Genomic DNA, 25,002 nt, shown 5'->3' on the forward strand with positions numbered 1-25,002 from the left:
ACCATATCATAGCAAAGGTCCATACAAAATTTCAAACAGATCAACTTAGTGGTTTCCGAGAAAATTTGAGAGTAAATGTGGTATTGTGATGACTAATCCCTATTAATCTCTTACTTTGCATCAAACTGATACCATAATACTTAGTTCGCTGCACCTTATCAAAGGTCCATCCAAAATTTAAATATGTCAGCCCAATAATTTCAAAAGAACATCTGATTCTGTGTTAAGAATTGCGAAAGAAATGGTACAGGAAGCAGTAAGATAAAGAAAAGTAAAACTGCAGAAATGTTAAAGCTTGCTGGTGAATCCGACCATAAAAGAAAAAATTGATCTAAAAGATTGGGTAATTACAGAGGTTTAAACTTGATAAATCAGGCACCGGAAGCGCTCGAGAGGATAACTGAGCAGCAAATAAGAATTCATAGATGAAATGCAGATTGGTTTTCTACCTCAGCAAATTACCATTGATGCTATTTTTATCCTTAGACAAATGCAAGAGAAATATCTTGGTAAGAAGAATAACCTGTATTTTGCCTTTATAGATTTGGAGAAAGTTTTGACAGGCTGCCAAGAGAGATTGTCTGGTGTGTATAAATTCATGAAGGTTGTTCAAGCAACGTACAAAAATGCTCAAAGTTATGTTAAAATTAGCAGCACAATTCGTGCCACATTTATACATGCGTTAACACGCGGCCATTTGGGACCCAACACGTTGTAGCAGAGTATGTCACAAGGAACAGAAAACAAGTAATAACTCAACTCACTGTTTCGTATTGTAACAACAACATTTATTTCTGGGTATTTTCCCGAATAAAACGTGATCAGAATGAGGAAATAGATGTTGCTGTACAACAAAAAAAAAAATGCAAGTTGAAGTTCTTTTCAATTATTTGTCTACATTGCAACTGAGGCTACAACATGTCGGGTAACATTTCCTTAGTTGGCTTGGGTAGGCAGAGGAAAACATAGTTGGAAATGATAAGGATGAATTTGAAAGGGAGATAAAGGTCTGGTCAGAAATAAATTAGTTTTGGAAGTTATGAAAAGTCTCCAGAAAGAATACACGATTAAACCTAGAACTCCAACTTTCAACGTAAACCCCCACTACCATGTCTCCTTTTCCAACATCAGGGGTCTATGTTCTAACCTTCCAGAAATTGAAATCCAATTACAGAGGAGAACAAACCTGACCTATTCTCCCTAAGCGAAACTAGCATTGAACTGACTATTTCCCTAGATAAATTTGTAATTAAAGGAGATTCTAATTTAACATCCAAATCTGACCCCCAAGATCGACATGGGTATGGAATGTGTGCCTACATTAGAGATGGCTTTCCATGTGATAGGGATATCTCCTGAGAACACTCTAAATTGCTCTATATGTGCTTTTGGGTTGCACTTGCTCACACCACTGCGTTTATATTTGCCCTCTATCACCCCCACCCCCTCCTTTAAGAGCATATCTAAGAAAATGGACCACATTCTGTCTGCTCATCCTTCGGCTAACATTCACGTCTGTGGAGACTTCAATGTTTACAATGTGGAATGGTTAGCCCACTCAAACGAGACAGATGATGAGGAGAGGTTCTGTCATGATTTCTCCATTGCTTATAACCGAACTCAGATTGTTCCTGAACCCACCCGTGTGCCCGACAGTGATGGTCAGTATGCAAGTCTCCTAGACCTTTTTCTCACAATTTGCCCTGAGCTATGTTCATCTTCCAATCTGTCCCCACTGGGATCTTCCAACCACTCAGTTGTCTCCATTAAAATAAAAACAAAATGTAATAAGCCCTTCGACATACCTCTCCATCGTACAGTATATCGATACTCTATGGGTGACTGGGATAGCTTTCATATATTTATATCAGATCTACCTCTGCGCTCCATGTTTAAAAAGGATGTGTCCTCTATAGTATCAGACCTGATGGAATAATTAATTGTAGGTATAGACCACTTCATACCCTCAAAAAACCTAAGCAAAAACCTAACAGCCAGCTGTGGTTCTCTCCAGAATGTGCTGCTGCCATTGCACACAGAAATCACTATTTCCATTGCTTCCAACATAATAGATGTACTGAGACTAAAGCTACCTTCAGGACTGCCAGCAATCACTGTAAATAAGTAATAAAGAACACAAGAGAGTTGTATGCTCAGTCCGTCAAGACCAAAGTAGCTGAGCAGCAGCTTGGTTCCCACCAATTTTGGCAAATAACAAACCGGGTCCTGAACAGAAGTGTGTGCCCTATCCCAACTATTATCAATGGACCTGAGGTAATCTCGTCAGCATCAGACAAAGCCAAACTCTTTGCCAAAAACTTTGCAGCTAATTCTACCATATGTGATTAAAGTCACCAACTTCCCGTATTTCCTTCCGTGTCTGAAAACATGCTATGCAACATATAAATATCTGTGCATGATGTTGCAAAGCTAATCAAAAATCTTGATTCCAGTAAAGTAACTAGCCCTGATGGCATTCCTATTACAGTGCTCAAAAAGCTTCAACCAGAACTAACTCCCATTCTTACAAAACTGTTTAAGCATTTTCTTAAGAAGAATTGCTTCCCAACACCCTGGCAAACCTCATTAGTATGTCCTATATTTAAAAATTCAGGTGATCACTCATCTCCCTCTCAATACAGATCAATTAGTCTCCTGTGCATCATGAGTAAGTTCTTGGAATCTGTTAAATAGAGTTGTAGTCAACCACCTCAGCAAAAATAACCTTTTCAGTGGCATGCAATATGGTTTCTTTTCTGCTAGATCTACAGCAGATGTGCTAACAGTTATATCTCATAGGATTAGCAAATCTCTCGACAGAAGTTCCGTTATATTAAAGGCCTTTGATAAGGTGTGACATAAAAGGCTACTCGCAAAATCTCCAGCTGCAGTATAGCTGGAAATGTCTTTTCAATGATAAATCATTTCTCTCTGAATCTACATAAGAGTAGTGGTTGATTTCAAGTTCACAGTATTAATGCTGGAGTCCCTCAGGGGTCCATTCTGGGCCCAGCTTTCTTCCTGATCTACATAAATGATCTCCCAAATCACATCCTAAAATCATTCGTATACATTTATGCTGACAACACTAGTATCTATGGCAACACTTCAAATGTTGTAAACAATCAAGTTCTCTCTCATTCTCTCTCCTTTGATTTTGATCGTGTGGTACAATGGAGAAAGAGGTGGCTGGTTAATTTTAATACATCTAAAACTAAGCTTCTATCTTTCCATCATCATGCTCTGATCCCCTATCTGGCATCAATTCAAATGAATGCCTTTCGTCTTAGGGAGGCTCCATGTTTTGACAAGCTTCTATGTTTGACCTTTAATCCAGATCTGAGATGGAACACATACATCAAATCCATTGCCAAGACTGCTGAAAAAATGGTGGGATCATTCTACTGCTCCAGTAGATATCTCACTGCTGATGCAATTCTCTACCTGTATAAGAGCCAAATACATCCAACGATAGAGTACTGTTGCCACCTTTGGTCAGGAGCTGCTAGAAACAGCTTATTCTACCTTGACAGTATTCAAAATAGACTTTGTAGCCTGGTGGAAGATGCCCTTTTCTCTTCCCTGCAACCTCTATCTCACAGAAGAGATGTTGCGAGCCTGTCTCTGCTTTATCGTTATTTTCATGGCAAGTGCTTGTCTGAGCTCCAATCTATGCCCCCCCCCTCGCCAAGCTTTCACAAAAAACGCTCGTCTAGCCAAAACCACTATCAATAATTTTCCCCACTCTTTATCTGTGCCTTCACCTAAGTGTAGATTCCATGAACAAAGCTTCTTTCTTAGAACTGCACGCCTGTGGAACTCTGTTCTATTTTCCTGCTTTCCAACTGACTACAATATGGTTATCTTCAAGTCCAACATCAATTCTCGATGAACTGTCCCCTTAAGAAATCCAATTTACTAAATTTCCACTAGTAACAATTACTACAACATGTTCCCTTTGACCACTATACATTCATTAAACCTTATCCTTGAGTAACCTCCAGGCCTTGATAAGTGATGATTCCTTTGTAAAAAAAAAAAAAAAAATTAAATTTCTGAAAAGTGCAACACATGTCAATCAGATGTAAAACAAATGATAAAGTAGTAGTAGTAGTCATGTAAATGTCACACATTCTGACGCAAGCCACCAGGTTAAGCTAACCTCACCTGATTTACAGGTATTTAGAGAAGCTGAAATTTTACCTGGTCATTCAAGTAGACAGTTATTTTGTTTAATCCACTAATAACACAAATTCAACGTATCTGTCTTTAGATGAAAACAAAACCCAAACTCCAATTTTAGTGTACTCCAATGAATTTTTTTTTTTTTGTGTGTTGAGATATTCGTATTAAAAACCTTTTTTTTTTTTTCCTATTTATTTAAAAAGAAAATACAACATTGTTATATATGTATCGTGGAATTGCATTCACTAGGAAAAGATCTAGCTAATTTGCATATTCTTTTAAACATTCATTTTAATTAATTCCTTATTAGATTTTTCGGTTTTCTTACGGGATGATCATCTTTAGTTAACTATTACGTATAATTATATTCATGCAGATATTCTACATGATTTATACTTGTGTAATATTTGCGTAAAAAGGTTATAGTAAACAAAAACCTCTTTCTATATATATATTTATGCATGTGTATATATATCTATTTTTTTAAAATTTGCCTACCAAACTCCTCTCTCAGATTTTGGTCTACAGACATGAAGCTTCATATATAGGATATTCAGACCTATGCAAAACTTTATATTTAGGTTTAAATAGTCTTAGATTTTGCACTTTTTCCATTGCACCTGTTCATGTAAACTAAATCTTTTCATGAATTTCTCTTCCCTTTTTTTTTTCTTTTTTTTTTTTTTAAATTCAGCTGGATGAATTCTTAGTCTCTGAAAAAGTGGCACTCCAGCTGGCCGGATTACAGGCACAAGTTATTTGGGGGGATTACCAAGATAACAAAGACTTCAGGTAAGTACTCGATCGTTTCAGGAATAACCGATGACTACTAAAGATGAGAACTATTTTTAACAAGTATTTACTCAGATATACCTAAGTATGTACGTTTCATAAGTTTGGCAAGTAATCAAAGATTGGATAACCTCATGTAAAACTGGCGTTGCCCGGGAGTATGCTTACTTGCAATTTGTATTGCATTATCCTGTTTTATTTTTGCTTTTATTTTTGTTCTAAAAAAAAGGGAAGTATTTGCATTATTTTTGATTCATCGGACTACTGTTCTCATCTTGAGTGTTATTTTCACAACGTTTCAACCGATGTAACCTTCGACCTTCTTCAGGTGGAATTTGTAGTAGTGGATAAAGTACTGTGTTAAATTCACTTGTAAAGTTACACTCTTTTGGAGGTTGAAGGTTCAAACCTCAGTGCGGGTGACACTAAAAATGCAATTGCGAATTACTTAGGACTTTCACTCAGTCATGGCTGAGGGAACGAGAACATGCTACCCCTGTGGATTAAATAAAGGGTTCCGTTTGAAATTCGGTGCAGATTCACAAGTCCAACAAGATACACCTGAAAAAGGTTGGAGGTTACATCAACCTAAACATTGTGAAAAATAACACTCAAGATGAGTGCAGTAGTTCAAAGAATCCAACAAATTAGCAACGACCCATGGCATGATGGATAAACTACTTGGTAAAATTCAGTTGTAAGTTACACTCTTTTGGAGGTTGAAGGTTCAATCCTCAGTGTGAGCAAGACTCAAAATACAATTGCAAATTGCTTAGGACTTCTACACACTCATGGCTGATGAAACAATATAATGCTACCCCTGTGGATTAAATAAAGGGTTTCATTCAACAAGATATACCTGAAGAAGGTCGGAGGTTACATAAACCGAAACATTGTGAAATAACACTAAAGATGAGAACAGTAGTCCGAAGAATGCAAATAATTTGAATGATTTTTAAATAGTATTTACTTAAATACACATGAAGTATGTATGCTTCATAGATTTGGCAAGTCATTCTTCCTTTCCTGGTCAGATAGCAGTCCTTTGTTTTCAGGTCTAATCTGCTGTTGTGTGGCAGTAATTCTCTCTAAGACCCACGGTCATCCAGCTCGGGTTTCAAAGGGGTAGGAGGTGGAGACATCACGTATTTGTCAAGCTTACCTTTCGAATTTCCATGCGTTCCCCCCCCTTTCTTTTCCTCCTCATTTTTCCTTCAATCTTGATGCAGATATATGCATCTCATTCTGTCATGTCACGCTCACGACTTAAATGCTGATGCAATGTTAACTCGGCATGTGAGTCGTCAATATGCGTACATGTTTAAATGACGAAACATACGACTTGAAATGCTGAGCAAACTCCCCATTATTTTGAATCCACTCGAAACTAGCAATTATTGCTGATATTTAATCCTCTAGATAATAATAAATATTCATATAATAATATTTATTATAATTACATAATTATTATTATTATATAATTATCTATCTATTATATCTATAAAAGTGAAAGTGTCTGTCTATATGTGTGTGTGTCTGTGTACATTTCCCTACGTAATAACTTTGTCAATTTTTAGTCTACACACTCGAAATTTGATATACTGGGTACTGAGATTTGGGAAAATCTTTGTGATCGGTTTTCGGCCAGAAATTTGGCTGTTAAGGGGTCAAAGTTCAACGATTTGACTTTTGAGAACTCTACCAAACTCCTCCGACAATTTTTGGGCCAAACACTTAAAATTTTAGATGTAGGTTCCTTGGACATGGATCTAACTTAATAACTTGATTTGAGCCCAAAACACTAAATGTTAAGGGGTCATAATAGAGGTCAAAGTTAAAAAAAATTTGACCTCTGCGGTTTCTACCAAATTACTCAGACAATTTCTAGTCTAAACATTTGAAATTTTACATAAAGGGTATTCAGAGATAGGGCAAGCTTTTTCATTAGTTTGGGTCGAAAATTTTCAGTTACTAATATATAAATGTATGTATGTATGTATGTTTGCAAGTGTGCCTAAAACTTTGGACAAAGGTGACGGATTTTATCAAGATCAGTATCGTTTTGAAGTTTGACCTTTCATATGACAAATATTGAAAAATTGGCTAAAAACATTAATATCTTCACCTTCAACTAGGCACTTTTCTACGGAGGCGGGGCGCTTTTTTCGCCAATATTTTTAAAAGTTATCCTCTATTTTCGATTATCTAGACTTAATTTAAACATGAGTCACTCCCCCCCCCCCCGTTCTTTTCCTCCTTTGCAGTACGGGTTTGAGCCTGCCTTCCTACTACCACTTTTTGTTTTGCTCAACATACACATCCAAACACCCAAGCAACACCGGGCTGAAATGCTAGTATATATATATATATATATATATATATATATATATATATAAATGAACATGTCTGTGTGTCTGTCTGTGTGTGTATATTTCCCTATGCAATAGCTGTCAATTTTAAGTCTACACACTCGAAATTTGATATACAGGGTACTGAGATTTGGGAAAATCTATGTGATTGGTTTTTGGTCAGAAATTTGGCTATTAAGGGGTCAAAGTTCAATGATTTCACCTTTGAGAACTCTATCAAACTCCACCGACAATTTTGGGTCTAAACACTTTAAATTTTAGATATAGGTTCCTTGGACATGGAGCTAACTTAATAACTTGATTTGAGCCCTAAACAATAAATGTTAAGGGGTCATAATAGGGGTCATGGTTAAAAAAACTGACCGCTTTTTTTTTTTTTTTTTTTTTTTTTGCTCAACATACACCTCCAAACACCCGGGCAACGCTGGGCTGAAATGCTAGTATATATATATTTATATTATAGGAAAAAATAAAATTTTATAAAAAAGTCTTATATATATATATATATATATATATATGTAAACATGTTACCTTGACCAGAGAGTGTTGCCATATTTACCCACTTTATTTTCTGTTCTGAAGGTTAATCTGTATACGCTGTAAGCTTCTCGCTATACTTATGACAAATTGTACATTTTACGCTTAATCTGTTATTATGCCATTTGTAAGTGAAGGATTATTATTGGGGGTCCTAATTAAGCAGATTAGCTTTACAATTCCCGGCTAATGTCTCCCCTTCCAGCTACAAGACCATTGGTTAAATAATTGAATCGAATACTATGAAGTCTACTATTATATTTCTTTCAATGACAAAATCAAGTTAGAAACTCATTGTTCACTTAACAAGATTGAAAGGGTGGAACGATAAAATTGTCACCTTAGAAAAGACAACATGATTCCATTTCCGTTTCATGACGGTATTCTTTTTTGTTGCAGACCATCTACTAGTTGTCCAGTTGTGTATAAATCCCAAGAGCAATAGGAGCTTTCTGTTATGTCTGAAAGTTTTCGGCAACAGTTTTTGGTGTGGTTTCAAGTGAGAGCAACATCATGCCACCTCACATCTTCTAAGTCAACACCAAAGTGTGGTTGGATGTGCTGAAGAGTGTGGTGCTCCCCTGGTGCAATCAGGTGGCCACTGGCAGACTCTGGATGTGGCAGCAGGACTCGGCGACGGCCATAAATCTAAAGAGACCCAGACTTGGCTTCAGATTTTGTACTCTTCTCTTACTGCCCTCCTCCCTCCTCCGATCTGAACCCGCTGGACTACTTTGTTTGGTCATATGTCGAGAACATCACCAACATGACCTCCCACAACACCAAAGCAAGCCTTGCTATACTCTGGAATCTGCATGGAATTTTGAATGGAATTCTTTTATTTAATCCATGCTTTTATTTCGTCAGCCATGACTGGGTATAAGTTCTAAGTAATTCACAAGTGTATTTTTAGTGCCGCCCTCACTGAGGATTGAACCTTCAACCATCAGAAGAATGTAAGTAACAACTGAATTTTACCAAATATTTTATCCAGTCACGAGTCAGAATTCAGTGGAAAGATTCACAAGTTCGACAAGATGCACCAGAAGAATGGTGGAGGTTTCATCAACCAAAACATTGTGCGAATAATATTCAAAATGAAAACAGTCGTCAGAATAATCAAAATAATGCAAATTTCATTTTCACTTAAACTTTTTCGTTTTTTTTTTAATGAAAATCCCTCCAGACAAGGCAGCAAGTCACTTGATGGAAAAACTAAAAAAAAAAATACTACTTAATGGTCAAAAACTAATAACAAGTGTTAGATGTTTGTATTATGAAAAAGAATTCTTTGGCTGATTTAGGTAAAAACTAATGTGAAATCAATTAGGGCGAAAGGCAGATAACCCGATTCATATATTTGTTTTTGTTAGTTGCAAAGTTCTCTCCCCTGAATAAATACAACAACAAGTTGCATAAAATGCTGTCCATGTTCCTAACCTAGCTGTTCCTTGTCAGAGTTATATTATTGAAAATAATTCAAGTAAAAACCCAATGTGGAATTTTTACCTTTCAGATATGAAGAAGCCAAACAATATTTGTGTGAACGTATTTTGAAAGAAGAAACGGATAAAGATTGGGCAGAGGCCATTGCTGAAGCACACAGGGTGAGTCCATTGTTGTATTTATTTAACTTGTCTTTTATTTATTTTATTTGGAGTGGTTCTAGAGCTATTGCTTTGTGGATTAACTCCCCTTTGTTGCTGCATGTATCATGGCTGAATAATGAAGGCTCTTTTTTAATAGTGCTTGGTTGAGAAGAATTATCCTACATTGCATCCAGATTTGTGTATTGGAGACAAAATGGTGTCAGCATACCTGCAGAATTCGGCAGAGTCAGTATATGTCAAACATTTTTTTAAATCAACAACTTTCATCGGATATAGGTGATTTTACATAAATATTCTTAATACAATGAAAATAAATATGAAATGCCAGGGCAAACACTTCATAGAGACGACGTATAAGTAATGTAATTATCTTGATATTATTTGAAAAGTGTAGACAAAAATGACCATGACTATTTGAGAATGATAACTACGACTAGTAACTATTTGAGGATGATAGCTGTGACTAGTAAGGAAAGCCCATGTTTGAATATATATCGTTGAAACAGGTCGTCAAGCCCAATACCAGAAAAAAAGTCTCGTTTTGATGTGTCGTGCATGTTTTTTTTTTGTGCTTCTAAATAGAAAAATATATTCTTGTTGCTCAATAATGTTTCAAGGGAGATAACTTGAAGAAATATGATTCAAGGAAAATAACTCCTGAATACCCTGAACTAACAGAATGATTTAAAAAAAAAAATGTCAGGTTTGTTTACGTGATATGAGATGAAAACAGACAACAATTGTCCTTAACACTTGATTTGGCCGAATGATTGGGGTGTTATTGGATCAAGAGACTGATGTATGAAAGAATGGATGAGGATTATGCAAAAGAATAGATGTGTGATGTGAGTCTTCAAGACAAGCTTAGATCTGAAGACCTCAGAGGAAGATTAAATCTAAATACTATAAGGAGATAGGTGCAGAATAGGAGACTTATGTAGAACAGTTGAGATATCAGGTTCAGTTCACCAGGGAAGGCCAAGGAAAACATGGGAGGAAGTTATAAAAATGGAAAGAAGGATAACTAAAAACCTAGATTGTATGGCATAATCACGTTGACACACCGATTTCCGCTGGATCACCAAAGTTAAGCAGTGTTTAACCTGGTTAATACTAAATGGGTGACCATTTGGGACTTCCAGTTTCTGTACGTGCTCTCCGCTTATCTCGGCTCTGTTTCCAGTCGTTCTGGACTTCTCCTTGCCACTGGAGTCAGACAGTGCCAATTCAGGCAAGGTGTGGTTAGAGATTGCGCAACCCTTGCCTCACAATTACACACACAGCTGCCCCTACAGGAGATGTCTTTTGTTTTTTGAGACTGAATGGAGGCAATGAAATGGTCAGAGATGGATTAATTTAGAAGTTATTTTTTTAAAGCCATCCAATATATGTAAAATGGACATCGAACCAAATATCATTATCAGCTCACAAGGAGCTTTCACACAGGTCATCAACGATCTCTCCTTGGAAACAGCCTGTGGTGTTCCCTGGAAGCTGCGTGACAACAAATCTTCCCAGGTTTCCAGTACTCTCCACCCCTTTCGATAACATTTGCAAATAAATTTGCATTATCACAACAGCTGCTTGCCATTGATTTCTCGTTGTCAGCGGCTATTGGTCTTCACTGGAATTTGAGTGGCAATAAGCCTCCCCAAGTTCCCAGTTATCTTCGCACTTATCCAGCGGTGGTCTGGTCAGTGCTCTCTCCTTGGTCTTTCCTTCCTCCTTGACTCTATTCTTTTTTTTGACGGGGGGGCAGTGAGGTGATAATGGGGGAAGAGGGGTGGGGTTATAGAACTTATAGATATGTGGCTTCAATGTTCTTGGTTCTATGTAGTGCTTCAATTTTTTGCCTCTGCAGCAGTTTGTCTGTTTGTCTGCGCTTGTTGCTCCTGTGTGTTAGTCTCCACATTTAAGGGTTTTACTTTATATTTCAGCTGTTTTCATTATTGTTGTATTTTATTATTATTATTATCACTATTATTATTATTGTTGTTTTTGTCTGTGCCGATTCAAGCGAGATGTGGTTGGTGATTGCGCAACCCTTGCCTACCAATTACATGCACAGCTGACCCTACAGGGAGTATCCTTTGTCTTTCGAGACTGAACAGAGGCAATGAAGTGGTCAGAGATGGATTAGGTTAGAAGTTAATTTTTTAAAGCCATCCAATATATGTAAAATAGACGTTAAACCAAATATTATCATGATGATGATGATGTTTTGTCTCTTGGATCAAAAACGATCAATGGATCTTTTTCTTCTTTCAGCATTACGGATCAGGCAAATCTGAAATTGAAGCGAACGTCTGGTATTTGACCTGCGTGAAACAATTCCCACTTTATGGATGCACGATATTCTCCATCATACACAAAGGATTGTGGTCACACACCAGTGACTCACTGTTGGCTGTAAACATGGATGGTATAAAGTTTATTCGATCCAGGGACAAGACTGTGATCCATGATTTCAAGTACTCGGACATTGAGACAATCACTCTGGATCCCAATGATAACTATATCACTTTGGAACTGTTCAATGATAGCGGTTTAGGTTGCACTCAGCGGTGCTTCATGTTTGAGACGCTGTATAAAGAAGATATTGGTCACTTGATTGAGAGCTATTCTCCATCACACGCCACGTGGCTACGTCCAGAGTATGACAGTTGGAAAAAGGTGAGTGTTTTTATGTATAATGATGTTTATCAGCTTTTGGCAGAATTATGCCTTTTTTTTTTTTTTTAATCCAGAAAAAACGAATTTCTGCTAAAATGGTTTCCCATTGTTTTTACTAAATCACGAGAACATTACTTCCTTATTTTTGTTTTAATTTTTTTTTTTTTTTGTTATATGTCTAGATTTTATTTCTTTTTTCCGCTTTCGTCTTCGTCTTTCTTTCTCTCTTCATCTCTTTTGTTTTTTTATCTTTCTGTTACATGTAAATAAGAAGAGTATTGGATAGGTGACAATGAGATTAGGATACACAGAGACTCGAACCTCTATGCAAGGTTAAGAATTTGAATGTTAGAATTTAGTTTATTGATAAATTCTATTAGAAATAGTTCGATATTGTTTATATCGTAAACAGAATTGATTGTTCATTCTGTTTAGAATCGCAATGTTAAAAAGGTCAGGCAAAAAGAATGAATAATACAAATTAAAAAATATTGTTAAAAAATAGGTTAGAGTCATATGTTGAGAGTTCTTTTGCTGTCAAAAGCGTGTGCATAGCCACGTGAATCGGTCACGTTTGGAAAACACTTCTGACGTCATAACGATATAAAATATATAAAAGCTAAGAATTAGTCAGCAGAAGAGTCAGAGAGCAGGCAGAGAGAGAGTTGAGAGTCAGTCAGTTGGCAGTCAGTGGTTAGCTGACCCTTTGGAAGCGAAGGGGTAGAAGATTAACCATGTAGATACAAGTGAATTCCTGACGTCATTCGACCGGTCGATCCGATAAATAAAGAAGTCATCATGTTTTGTACGTGTTGTCTCGTGACTTTACAACAGAAAAGGTAGTTGTTATTATCATTATCTATAATGAACATTGTGTAACCCTTACAAGATTATGTATCCCCCTCCTCTGTGTTAAGAACTTGTATACATCTCCAGTCGGTATCTGTATGAAGTCCCAAGCATCCCAGAACAGTACTGCATAAATGTCTTCTCTCCCTCATCATTGTTATATATGTGCCTCCTAAATATGAAACCCTAACTACACAAGACTTTCTCTCTTCCGCTCTCTCTCTCTCTCTCTCTCTTGTTTTATCTTTTTCTCTTCCTCTTTCTTTATCTTTCTTCTTCTCCTCTCTCTTACTTTCTTCCTCTGCCTTGCTTTCTTTTTCTTTCTTTCTCTCTTTCTTCCTCCATTTTGCCTTCCTTTTCCTGCCTTATGAATCTTCTCTCTGTTCATGTGGGAGGTATGCGAGTTAGATGACTTTTGTTTCTTTCTCCTCACATGCACACGTAATGTCTTTCTTTCACGGTTGATTTTTACCTGTTTTTTTTTTTGTTTTTTTACACTGCTCCCCCCCCCCCAACAAGGCTGTCATCCCTCAAATTGGAAAATCTATCTCGATTTAAACATTCTTTTTTTTCTTTTTTTTTTTGCCATTAATTACTTACATCCGTGAGTATAGACAGGATTACGATAAGTAAATGACAAACTAAAAAGGAAAGGAAATCCTGTTTCGATTGATTTGATATTTCATTTCCTCGGTGGTGCTACCAGATCAGGCTGTCTGAAGATATCAGCGTCTTGCCCTAAAATGCACCAAACATTAATGCTCTTGTTTTGTTTTTGTTTCCTTTGCAAAACTCAATCATGTTCTGCAAAGTGAAAAACAAAAATAATAATTTTCCTCTACAAAACAATAAACGAAAGACTAAATATTTGAAGATATAAAGAACTTGAAGCTCTTTCCAAAATGACTGGATTTGCGATTAAAGAACCTGAAAAGTATTGCTATGCTGTAAAACAAAACAACCTTCACTTCCGGATTTTTTCAAGTTAAAAAAAAAATTATATATATATATATATATATATATATATATATATATATATATATATATATATAGAGAGAGAGAGAGAGAGATGATCAGAAAGACCAGAATGTCCAACATTATCTATGAATAGTAAAAAATATATATATATATATGCATATTTATCACAGTTTAATGGTTTATGGCTTGGGGTGAGTGCTAGTCTAACCGCACTGAAGAACTGTGAAACAGTAAATCAGGTTATGCAGCATTTCTTCATTGATAAAATAGATTTTCCATAAACCTAAAACGTCAGACAAGAAAAATGATAGCATAAACGTGTATTTATCCTTTTATTTATTTTTTTAAGTTCCTTTAGTTTTACCTTAAGTGTCTGCGATTTCTATTTCGATTTTATTTGTTACAAATTTCTTCGAGGTCTACCCACTTTTTGCGGACCATTTATTTCTGTTAAAAATAATTTCCTTGGAGCTTTTAAAAACGTCCTTTGCACATGACGAAACCAATTTCATCTTCCATTTTGGAAGATTCGCGCTACAGCGATGATTTCCCAACTCTTTCATCAATTAATTTATTCTTGCAATCAAAGTTGGTTATTAGTGTGCCCCCTCGACGCACATTTCCCCAACAAACCTGCTTAGCAACAAAATCGCACCTCTTCACTGCTGAGATCCCTAAAAGCCAGAAAGCTTTCTACTCTAATAGTTTCTTCCCCCGAACAGTTAGACTTTGGAATTCCTTTTCTGCTGCCTTCTTCCCCGACTGTACTGATATGCAGAAGTTTAAATGTAACGTAAACCAACATTTTGTTAATCTTTCCTGAGACTGGCCCCGAATAGTAGCCCCTTACGTCCAAGTAGCGATTTGCCTTGTTAGGAGTGAACGTGGGAAAAGGAAGGGGAAAAGGTATGTTGGAATCCATAATCCTCGGACCACGTGGCTTTGGGTCATTGACATCAATGTTAGACATACTGTGATGCTATAATAGACCCTTTGTTATCTCCACAATTTCGATTAGTTATGTCTTGATTCGTTAGTTTTAACTGTTCCATCTCTCCAGTCATCAACTGTTTCCAATTCCTTCAAGGTTTGCCCATTTTTGTGGACCACGTATTTCTGTTGAAAATAATTTTCTTGAATGTTTTAAAGAAATCCTTTGCATATGACTAAACTATATTTCTATATTTGTGGCTGTGATCATCTTCTGTAATTACTGCCTTCCATAGTTGTTGTTTTGGATTTCCATATCATTATTCCTCTGGCCTTCGTCAGGTGATTAACTGCATCGGAATAGGTATGCTGCGTCTCTTCACTGTATCTTCAGTAATTACTGCCTTCCATAGTTGTTGTTTCCCCACGTTTTGACCATATCAACATGGATTTTTTTTTTTTTTTTAATTCATTTAACACCGGGACAAATATACTAACAGTATTTAATAACTAACATGAAACTCAATAAATGAACTATAAAATAAGAAAATCGAAATTAAAGATAAAAATTAATCGCCCCCTAACCTTCCTGCACCCATTTTTATAACCAAATAATAACAAAATAAAAAAAAAATTATAAATAGACCAAGCCTCAAAGGAAAAGAAAACGAAAACAATAACAATCGCTCCTGATGATAATCAGACGCACCGATAGAAAGCGCTTGACAAGAATATGGCTGAACAGCAATGTTTGGGCGCCATTTTATACAAGACGCCAACTCAAATAAAAAAGACCACTCAGCGAATGGAAAAGATATCCAGAAAAATCGGAAAAAAGAATAACTTTGTCGTGTTCAATCAGACGTGCTTGAATATATATATATATATATATATATCACCTTTTTGTATACATTTATGAAATATAATTAAAAACATATTTTACCAAAAACACACACACACACACACACACACACACACACACACACACACACACACATATATATATATATGTGTGTGTGTATATGTGTGTGTGTGTGTGTGTTTTTGGTAAAATATATTTTTAATTATATTTCACAAATGTATACAAAAAGGTGAGATATATATATATATATAATAAAAAAGAAATAATTAAAGGGATCGTTTTGGCATCAGAAAATAGGTACAAATTTTTCCGATTAATTATCCCAACACTTATATATATATATATATATATATATATATATATATATATATATATATATATATATATAGGATTGATATGTAGTTTGCTTGAAGCATTGTGTGGGATAGGTATGTAAAAGAGATTTAGAAGGCTGTCACAATGCGAGGAATGAATTATAGTCGCTGTTGATAAGAGGAGACGAGAACAAGTGGCGATTTACAAATCAATAAGTACATATATATATATATATATATATATATATATTTTTTTTTTTTATTATTTTAATAATATTTTATATATATATGTACTTATTGATTTGTAAATCGCCACTTGTTCTCGTCTCCTCTTATCAACAGCGACTATAATTCATTCCTCGCATTGTGACAGCCTTCTAAATCTCTTTTACATATATATATATATATATATATATATATATGGGATGATTAATCAGAAAAATTTGTACCTATTTTCTGATACCAAAACGATTCCTTTAATTATCGCCTTTTTATTTGATTTTGTTTAAAACACATTCTTCTACTGCTGGTAGTAATGATAAAATAAATATCGATTGATTTTAAACGAAGAGTAAAACTAAAATCTATAGATCATCATTTACAAGAGTATTTTTTTTTTTTTACACTTGAGAAAATATCTGCACATTTAACATGCGTTTTTATGATAATTGGGAAAAAAATTACTTTATAATTAAATATTTAGAGATTTATAAAGAACCGGAATCGGTAATTGTATCGAAATTGGGAAAAATATTGGCATCGTCCCATCACTAATAATATATATAATAAATAAGAAATGAGTAATAAAAGTTACATAAAAGAGATAAAGGCTTGGCTTAAGAAGGAGTGCTACGACTTTGTACCCTTCTCTTACTGGCCCCTCCCCTCCTCCTCTGACCTGAACCTGCTGGACTACTTCGTTTAGTCATACGTCGAAAACATCACCAACATGACCTCCCACAACACTAAAGCCAGCCTGATTGCTGCCATAAATCCATCTTTTTAAACAGCCTGATGCTGATCGCGAGTATTCACTGAGCTCCCACCAGCACTTGTTGAAAAGGCATGCTCCCAGTTCCGGACCTGTATCGAGGTGGTTATTAAGACTGAAGTCAGCTATATTGAATAGATGTCATCTCTACTACCTAATCAAGTTTACGGAATTGATTTTTTCAATAAAAGTTTTAAAAAAAGCTGTAGTGTTTGTTTTTTCTTTAGGATGACAAATTTATCGTTCTTCCTGCAGTCCAAAATGAGATGATCCAATGGTAAGAATCCAAATTAAGAGTTCAGGGTTGAAATATCCACAAGAGAATTCTATGTATTGGCAATTCATCCATTACATTGGATATGCAGATATGGACGAACATCACTTTGTATGAGCATTATCTATGCACAACAAAAAAGATTCAGCAGAAAAAAAAGCATGACTATATAATCCTGTTAAATTTTGTTTAAAAAAGCTGGATTAAATGTTATATGTATAAACTTACAGTGAATCGAAAAATGGTAGATTTGCTTTGTGAAATATTATCTTTAATATATATATATATATATATATATATATATATATATATATACATACTCGGGTTTTTTTTTATTCAAAAGTAATGGACTAATGAATTCAACGAGGTTGTTAGATAGTGCTCAATAAATTATTCATTGAACTTTTGAATAGTAAAGTCGCTGCCTGATGATATCTGTTGTTTGATTGAAACAAGTGGCTATTTGTAGCAGCAAGATGTGACCATGTTTATATAACAATAAACAAGTATATATATATATATATATATATATATATATATATATATATATATATATATATACACACACACAGGGTGCCCACAAAGTCTGGCTGCATAATGACGCCAGACTTTGTGGACACCCTGTATAGGGTGTCTACAAAGTCTGGCTGCATAATCTACACAATGCCCACAAAGTCTGGCTGCATTATGTAGCCAGACTTTGTGGACATCCTGTACATATATATATATATATATATATATATATATATATATATATATATATATACACACACATATACTAGCATTTCAATCCGGCGTTGCCCAGGTATTTGGAGGTGTATGTTGAGCAAAAAAAAAAAGAAAAAGTGGTAGTAGGAAGGCAGGTTCTAACCCGTACCGTGAAGGAGGAAAAGAACAGGAAAAAAAAACTGGCGTCTTTGCTGTTACGACCACCATCAAACCGGAAGTGACATAAGTTTAAATTAAGGCTAGACAATCGGAAAGAGGGGATGATTTTCGAAAATATCGGCGAAAAAAGCGCCCCCTCCCTGTAGAAAACTGCCCAGTTGAGTGTGAAGAAATTAATGTTTCAAAACGATACTGATCTTGTGAAAATCCGTCGCCTCTCTTGAAAGTTTTAGGCAGACATGCAAACATACATACATACATTTATATATTTGTAGCTCAAATTTTCGACCCAAACCGATTAAAAAGCTTGCCCTATCTCTGAATGCCCTTTATGTAAAATTTCAAATGTTTAGACCAGAAATTGTCTGAGTAATTTGGTAGAAACCGCAAAGGTCAAATTTTTTTAACTTTGACCCCTTTTATGACCCCTTAACATTTATTGTTTTGGATTCAAATCAAGTTATTAAGTTAGATCCATGTCCAAGGAACCTATATCTAAAATTTCAAGTGTTTATGCCCAAAATTGTCGGAGGAGTTTGGTAGAGTTCTCAAAGGTGAAATTGTTAAACTTTGACCCCTTAACAGCCAAATTTCTGGCCGAAAGCGGATTACAAAGATTTTCCCAAATCTCAGTACCCTGTAATCAAATTTCGAGTCTGTAGACTGAAAATTGAGAGTTCTTGCATAGGAAAATGTACAGACACACACACACACACACACACACAGATACTTTCACTTTTTTTATATATATATATATATATATATATATATATATATATATATATATATATATATATATATATACTAGCATGGGTGCCCGGCGTTGCCCGGGTGTTTGGAGGTGTATGCTGAGCAAAATAAAAACAAAAAAACGGTCAATTTTTTTAATTTGACCCCTATTATGACCCCTTAACATTTATGGTTTTGGGCTCAAATTCAGTTATTAAGTTAGGTCCATGTCCAAGGAATCTATATCTAAAATTTCAAGTGTTTAGACCCCAAATTGTCGGAGGAGTTTGGTATAATTCTCAAAGGTCAAATCGTTGAACTTTGGCTCCTTACCAGCGAAATTTCTGGCCAAAAACCGATCACATAGACTTTCCCAGATCTCAGTACCCTGTATATCAAATTTCGAGTCTGTAGACTAAAAATTGACAGATTTATTGCATAGGGAAATGTACACAGATACACAGACAGACACACAGACACGTTCACTTATATATATATATATATATATATATATGAAACAGCTTCGAAGCATTGTCCGGATAATAAAAAAACTAAATAGAATATGTTAAATAGTGTTAAGTTCCTCCCCTTCTCTGTAGAAGGGAAATTCCTTTTTTTTATGTGAAGAATAAAAAAAATAAAGCTTAGAAGGCCTTCAAAGGGTTACTGAAAGTGCCAAATAAAATTAAGAATGCCTCCAGAGCACTGCTAAAAAAAAGTAGGTTTCTCCCTCCCCACTTCCTTTGTAAAAATAAGATACTTAATTAGCTAATGTGAACTAAGTCACTGTGGGGAGGCATGTGGAGCTTCCTCCCGGTGCACCACGATGGTTCCCCAACTGGAGTGGACAATCAATCATTCGATTTGATTGAAAAATGAGCGATTTCACCGATTTCGATGACAATAAAAATATGGGAGTGCAAAACATTTGTTGATCATCATTCAATCGCGGGCAACGTCGGGTTACCTTGTTAGTATGTTCTACCATTAAGTTAAATAAGCCTGATCCGTTTTTGATGTTTATCGATTTTGGATAGGTGGACAAACTTTTGCATTTATTCATGTAGTTATTGATAATGATGATGATGATTATTTTATTTATTTTTTATTTTTGCTTATGGCCAGTTTGGTTTTCAGTAAATTATTTGTCTGGAGTTATTTTATTATTTTCTTTTTGATGACGTAAAATTAAAGTTCAATAATGCAAAACTGTCTTATCTTTCAGATGCGTATGTCGGACGAAGAGAAACTGAAATTATATGAGGAAGTTGTACGTACTCGTAGAAAGTTAATAGAGAGCAATGTTCTTCAACGTCCTCCGCCAGAAGGAGGAGCAAACTTCTTTAAATCTACTTTAAGAAAGTAAGTATTATTCTTTTTTTTTTGTTTGTTTTTTTGTTTTTTTGTTTTTATTTATATAGCCCCTAGATAATAATATCTACGATATGGGAACGCGCGTCGCCTCTAGATTTATTTACGTCGACTTTTATGAGATTCGTGCTATTTCGCTCTGTCCCGTTTGTCCTGCTCTTTAGTATAAATAAAGTGAAACTAAATTCAAACAGACGTATTCTCGGCATCGCGCCGGGAAACGTCCAAAAGCAATTAGCTTTGATCAATGTGGGAACAAATTCCTCTTATATCAGACAATTGCTATTCAATCTAGACACTGGGGAGCTGGTTTCCCCCTCCCCAACATCTGTTGGGAGAATAAAACCAGTCAAAGTTGGGTAAACAAACCCAAATGCTGCCTCGCAGTAAAAGTTAACTGTGTGACTTCTATTTGACCTCATTAATTAGGTCAAATAGAAGCAGCAGAGTAAACTTTTATTGTGGCCACCTGTCAATTCTGTTTTTAATACTTAAATAAATTCAAACAGTAGTTAGCGTCGCACGTTTTTTTTTCTCACTTTAATTTCCAACTTTGCCTCAAGGGTTCAGGTTCGTTCCTCATACTCACCTACCAAAACTTTTTTTTTTTATTTTAACCCCTACCCACCCCCGAAGTTTTGATTTACCCAAAACCACACACACCTCCAAACACCCGCGCAAAGCCGGGTACCCCCCCCCCGCTAGTATATATATATAAAAGACAAAACGCGCACGTGAGTTTTTGTATGTCCAGCAAAGGCTTTTTTTAGGGGGTTCCTCCTGGGGTTACTATCATTTAAAACTTCTTATATACCGTGTAGATCATTTGTATGAATTGCGAACACACGTCGATTTATGTCAACTTTTACAAAATTATTGCTATTTCGGCTTCTCATGTGTTGATTCGGTTTTTCATATAAAAGCAAAACTGATGTGCGGTTCTCAGCTTACGGGAGCGTCCAGAAAGCAATGGACGTTTGGTCAATGTCGGTGAAAACCGTCATATCAGACAATTGCTTTCATTCGTACACTCCCCTAATAAAGGGGGAGCTGGTTTTCCCCAACACGTTGAGGAAACAAAACCAATACAAAGTTGGGTAAAAAACAAACCCAAAAGAACTATCCCGCAGTTAAAATTAAGTGCAGAAGTTAATTTCCTTTGACCTAATTAAATTCACCGCGCACCTGCCATTTATAAACATTAAATTGAAATTGGTTTCAGTTACCTTCCTTTCGTGGGTGAACGGTAACTTAAGTTTTTTGCCTCAACGTTCCGGGTTTGATCCTACCTACCTACCTACCTACCAAAACTTTAAAAAAAAAAATTTTTATTTTACTTTTTCTTCTTTTTTAGATTGTGTTCGCTGTTTTTTTTTTTTTTTTTGTCTTTTTGTTTTTCCGATTTTTTAAAGAAGTTTAACATAGGGTTTGGGTCTACTCTCCCCTCCCCCCAACACATACACAACTACAAACACCCGGGCAACGCCGGGTACCCCCGTTAGTATATAAATAAAATTTGGTTGGATGAACGTTGGGAATTGAGGGGGTGAAATAAAAAATGAATAATCTTATACAAATCGAAATTTTGTCTACCACCATTATTTAAACGTAATAAACACATTGTGAAATTTGTTTCATTTTGAAATATCAGAGATCGTAATTACTTTTTAAAATATTTCATTGAAAATAAATAATTGTTGGGATCTATGAAGAATAAATAATAAAAATCCCAACTGGATATTGACTCATAAGCTGTTATGTATAAAGTGTACAAAAACGTCTCTGTGTATCGGCTCCACACACGCTCTCTTTGAAACCCTCTCGCAGATTGTTTGTTTTTTTCTTACTGTCAACATTTTAACATTTTCTGTGGTGTTTTAATATATTCCTTCCGGATTTTGTGTGTGTGTGGTCGGTCGGGTGTGGGGGTGGGTGTTTTAATGAAAACCTAAGAATAAGTAAAGTAAAAAAAAAAAAAAAAACAGAAAAACGAACGTTACGTGAAAAATGGCTTAAATAACCCTACTTCAATATTAAAATTTAAAAAATCGAAAAAAAAAGAAAAAAAGACATCTCACACCATGATTCGAACCCAAAACGTTTAGATAATGACCCAACGCTCTAAGCAACTGAGCTAACACGACGTACATGAAATTGTGTCAGTTCTTCAAATATTTAAACTAAATCAGGTTATGACGTTGTCTGACGCATGTGTAAAACCGATCTCGTCATGAGAGGACAGTTTTTGCTACCCCCCCCCCCCTGTAAAAATGTGTTGATTTCAGGGTGGAAAAATTAACGTTTTTGGCCAATTTTTCGATATTTGTCAGGCGAAGGATGTGGCTTTCATATGAGACCAAGTTTGTTTTGTTCAGTCTGTCAAAGGTTTTTAGCAGACACACAAACATACATACATACATACATTTTCGCTTTTATATATATAGATAAAAGCTATCCCAAACTTTAAATGTTCCTTTTCGATCTTGTTTTTTTTGTATGGAGTTGTTATTGCAGGTCTTAACACATAACAAAACCCATATTTAATAAATGCTCCACAAATGAAATGGATACAATCACCAAAACCAAAACCCTTGGATCTGCACTTTGATGTTCTACCAACTGAGCTATTTGGACTTAATTATAAATAGAGCTTAAATTATAATCTTAACAAAATACAGCTTTGGTGTGGCATCATAGATTTATGATTCACACTATGTTTTAAAAACTAAATCTAAACATAAATAAATAAATAGGTGATCAGTACCATTGGAAATTATTTTATTACATATAATTTATTTTTATTTTATTACATATAATTTATTTTTATTTTTATTATATATAATTTATTTTTATTTTATTACATATAATTTATTTTTATTTTTATTACATATAATTTATTTTTATTTTATTACATAAATTATATGTAATAAAATAAAAAATAAATTATATTTTTTATTTTATTACATATAATTTATTTTTATTTTATTACATATAATTTATTTTTATTTTATTACATATAATTTATTTTTATTTTATTACATATAATTTTTTTTTATTTCATTACATATATTTTATTTTTATTTTATTACATATAATCACAATTATTTAATTTACCTCCTTTACAAGAGGTAAGACAAGGTTAAGTACGGGTTTTATGAAAGTGTTTCTGTGGAAAGAACTGGTTTCGAACTTGATACCTCCAGGTTTTTGGTCTGTGTCATGAACCACTTCGTCATCGTTTCACAATTATATCATCTTGCCAGAAAAGTACACGTTATATAGTCAGTCTATATAATTTATTGGTTGCACTTTCAGCAAATGCATGCCAGAGTATATACACACTGCTATTCTTTTAGCTATGGTTTTTGAAATCAAACAGCCAATTTGTTTAGTCCACATACAAATTTATTTACATTTCACTGATAGAGGTTGCGGAAACTAGACCAGACATGGAATGTGGCTTGATATCATTTACAGGCAGATGAGAGAAGTATCTCTATCTCCGTTCTATCTATCTACTATTATATAAAAGGAACTATGCATACGTCTGTATGTGAGTTCGTTCCCTATGGACTCCGAAACGGATGTGCCGATTTTTATACAATTTTGTGCGAAAGTACTATATGTGCCTGGCAGAATTCTTTGATATGTTTTGTATCAGAATGTCTTCGATAAATACCGATAATCAAAATAATCCAATGAAAGAAGGAACAGGCGAGTTTTCACCAAAGTTAACACCTTACACAGCCTAAAATCACAAGTGCATCCAAGAAGTTTTATTACCACACAAGCTGAAAGGCCCAACATATAAAATCAAAAGTAGGTTCTTTGAAATAATAGGGCAGGTATGAGGTCAGTCAGTATATGGGTTGGTGGTGTTGTGTCTAACAGCTGGTCGGTGTGGACGACGAGAGAAGTGTCACTACGTAACTGCCGGGTCTTTCTGAAATGTCCCATCTTTAGTCCACATTCCATCTCAAGTTAAAATATATGCCATCTCATTGTTTAACGCTCCCAACTCTTCCATCGCTCAACAATCAGATTTAACATCTGGCTTTGCTTTCTGAATTTACATGCAGGCAATACATCCAATATTTTCCCAACGTTGTCCGTCACCTATGTGACAGATATATTTGCAAGTTAAACAAAAAAAAAAAAAAGTTGCACATTTTAAAAACAGTCAAGGTGGGAAAATGACAATAAAGATGAAAATTTAATACTTTTCTCCTTTTCATTTATAATCTTTTCAATTTCTTAAAAACATTTTTTTTTATTTTAATCATATTTTTAAGTCCTTCGTCGTTTGAAAAAGTGTTGATTTTACTTCCATTGAAACAGCTTTCCTCAATTTATTTCCTGTTTGTATTTTGTTGTTATTAGGCTAACAAAGACGAAAATTGAATACTTACGGCAATATGCAGAAACTGGTGGTCATGATCATTTCAGTTCTGGATACTGGTCATATTGCAAACTTCCACCAAAACAGGCAATGATGACCTTTAAAGAACAATTCCTGGAAGAAATGGCAGTCAAGTTTGCCGGTAGTGTATTGGCATATTCGGGTGTTGAAGATCATGGTAAGATATCTTGAATACTTATCCTATTTTCTCAGCCAGAATTGCCAAAAAAAAAAAAAAAAAAAAAAAGTGA

The 25,002-nt window shown here is 35.0% G+C and overlaps 1 protein-coding gene across 2 annotated transcripts in view; it reads left to right on the top strand.

The window, feature by feature from the left end:
* Positions 1–25,002, top strand: part of LOC145260324 (myosin-VIIa-like) — a 965,294-nt gene that overhangs the window by 900,720 nt on the left and 39,572 nt on the right. For both annotated transcript variants that reach the window (XM_080118214.1, XM_080118215.1), the window contains 5 exons: positions 4,880–4,977; positions 9,400–9,490; positions 11,762–12,166; positions 20,207–20,343; positions 24,733–24,929. In XM_080118214.1, the coding sequence (XP_079974340.1) occupies positions 4,880–4,977; positions 9,400–9,490; positions 11,762–12,166; positions 20,207–20,343; positions 24,733–24,929 (928 nt within the window). The remainder of the gene's footprint in view (positions 1–4,879; positions 4,978–9,399; positions 9,491–11,761; positions 12,167–20,206; positions 20,344–24,732; positions 24,930–25,002) is intronic.

Source organism: Euprymna scolopes, chromosome 36 (assembly GCF_053919585.1).
Source record: "Euprymna scolopes isolate OS-2025 chromosome 36, ASM5391958v1, whole genome shotgun sequence".
Classification (NCBI taxonomy): Eukaryota; Metazoa; Mollusca; class Cephalopoda; order Sepiida; family Sepiolidae; genus Euprymna; species Euprymna scolopes.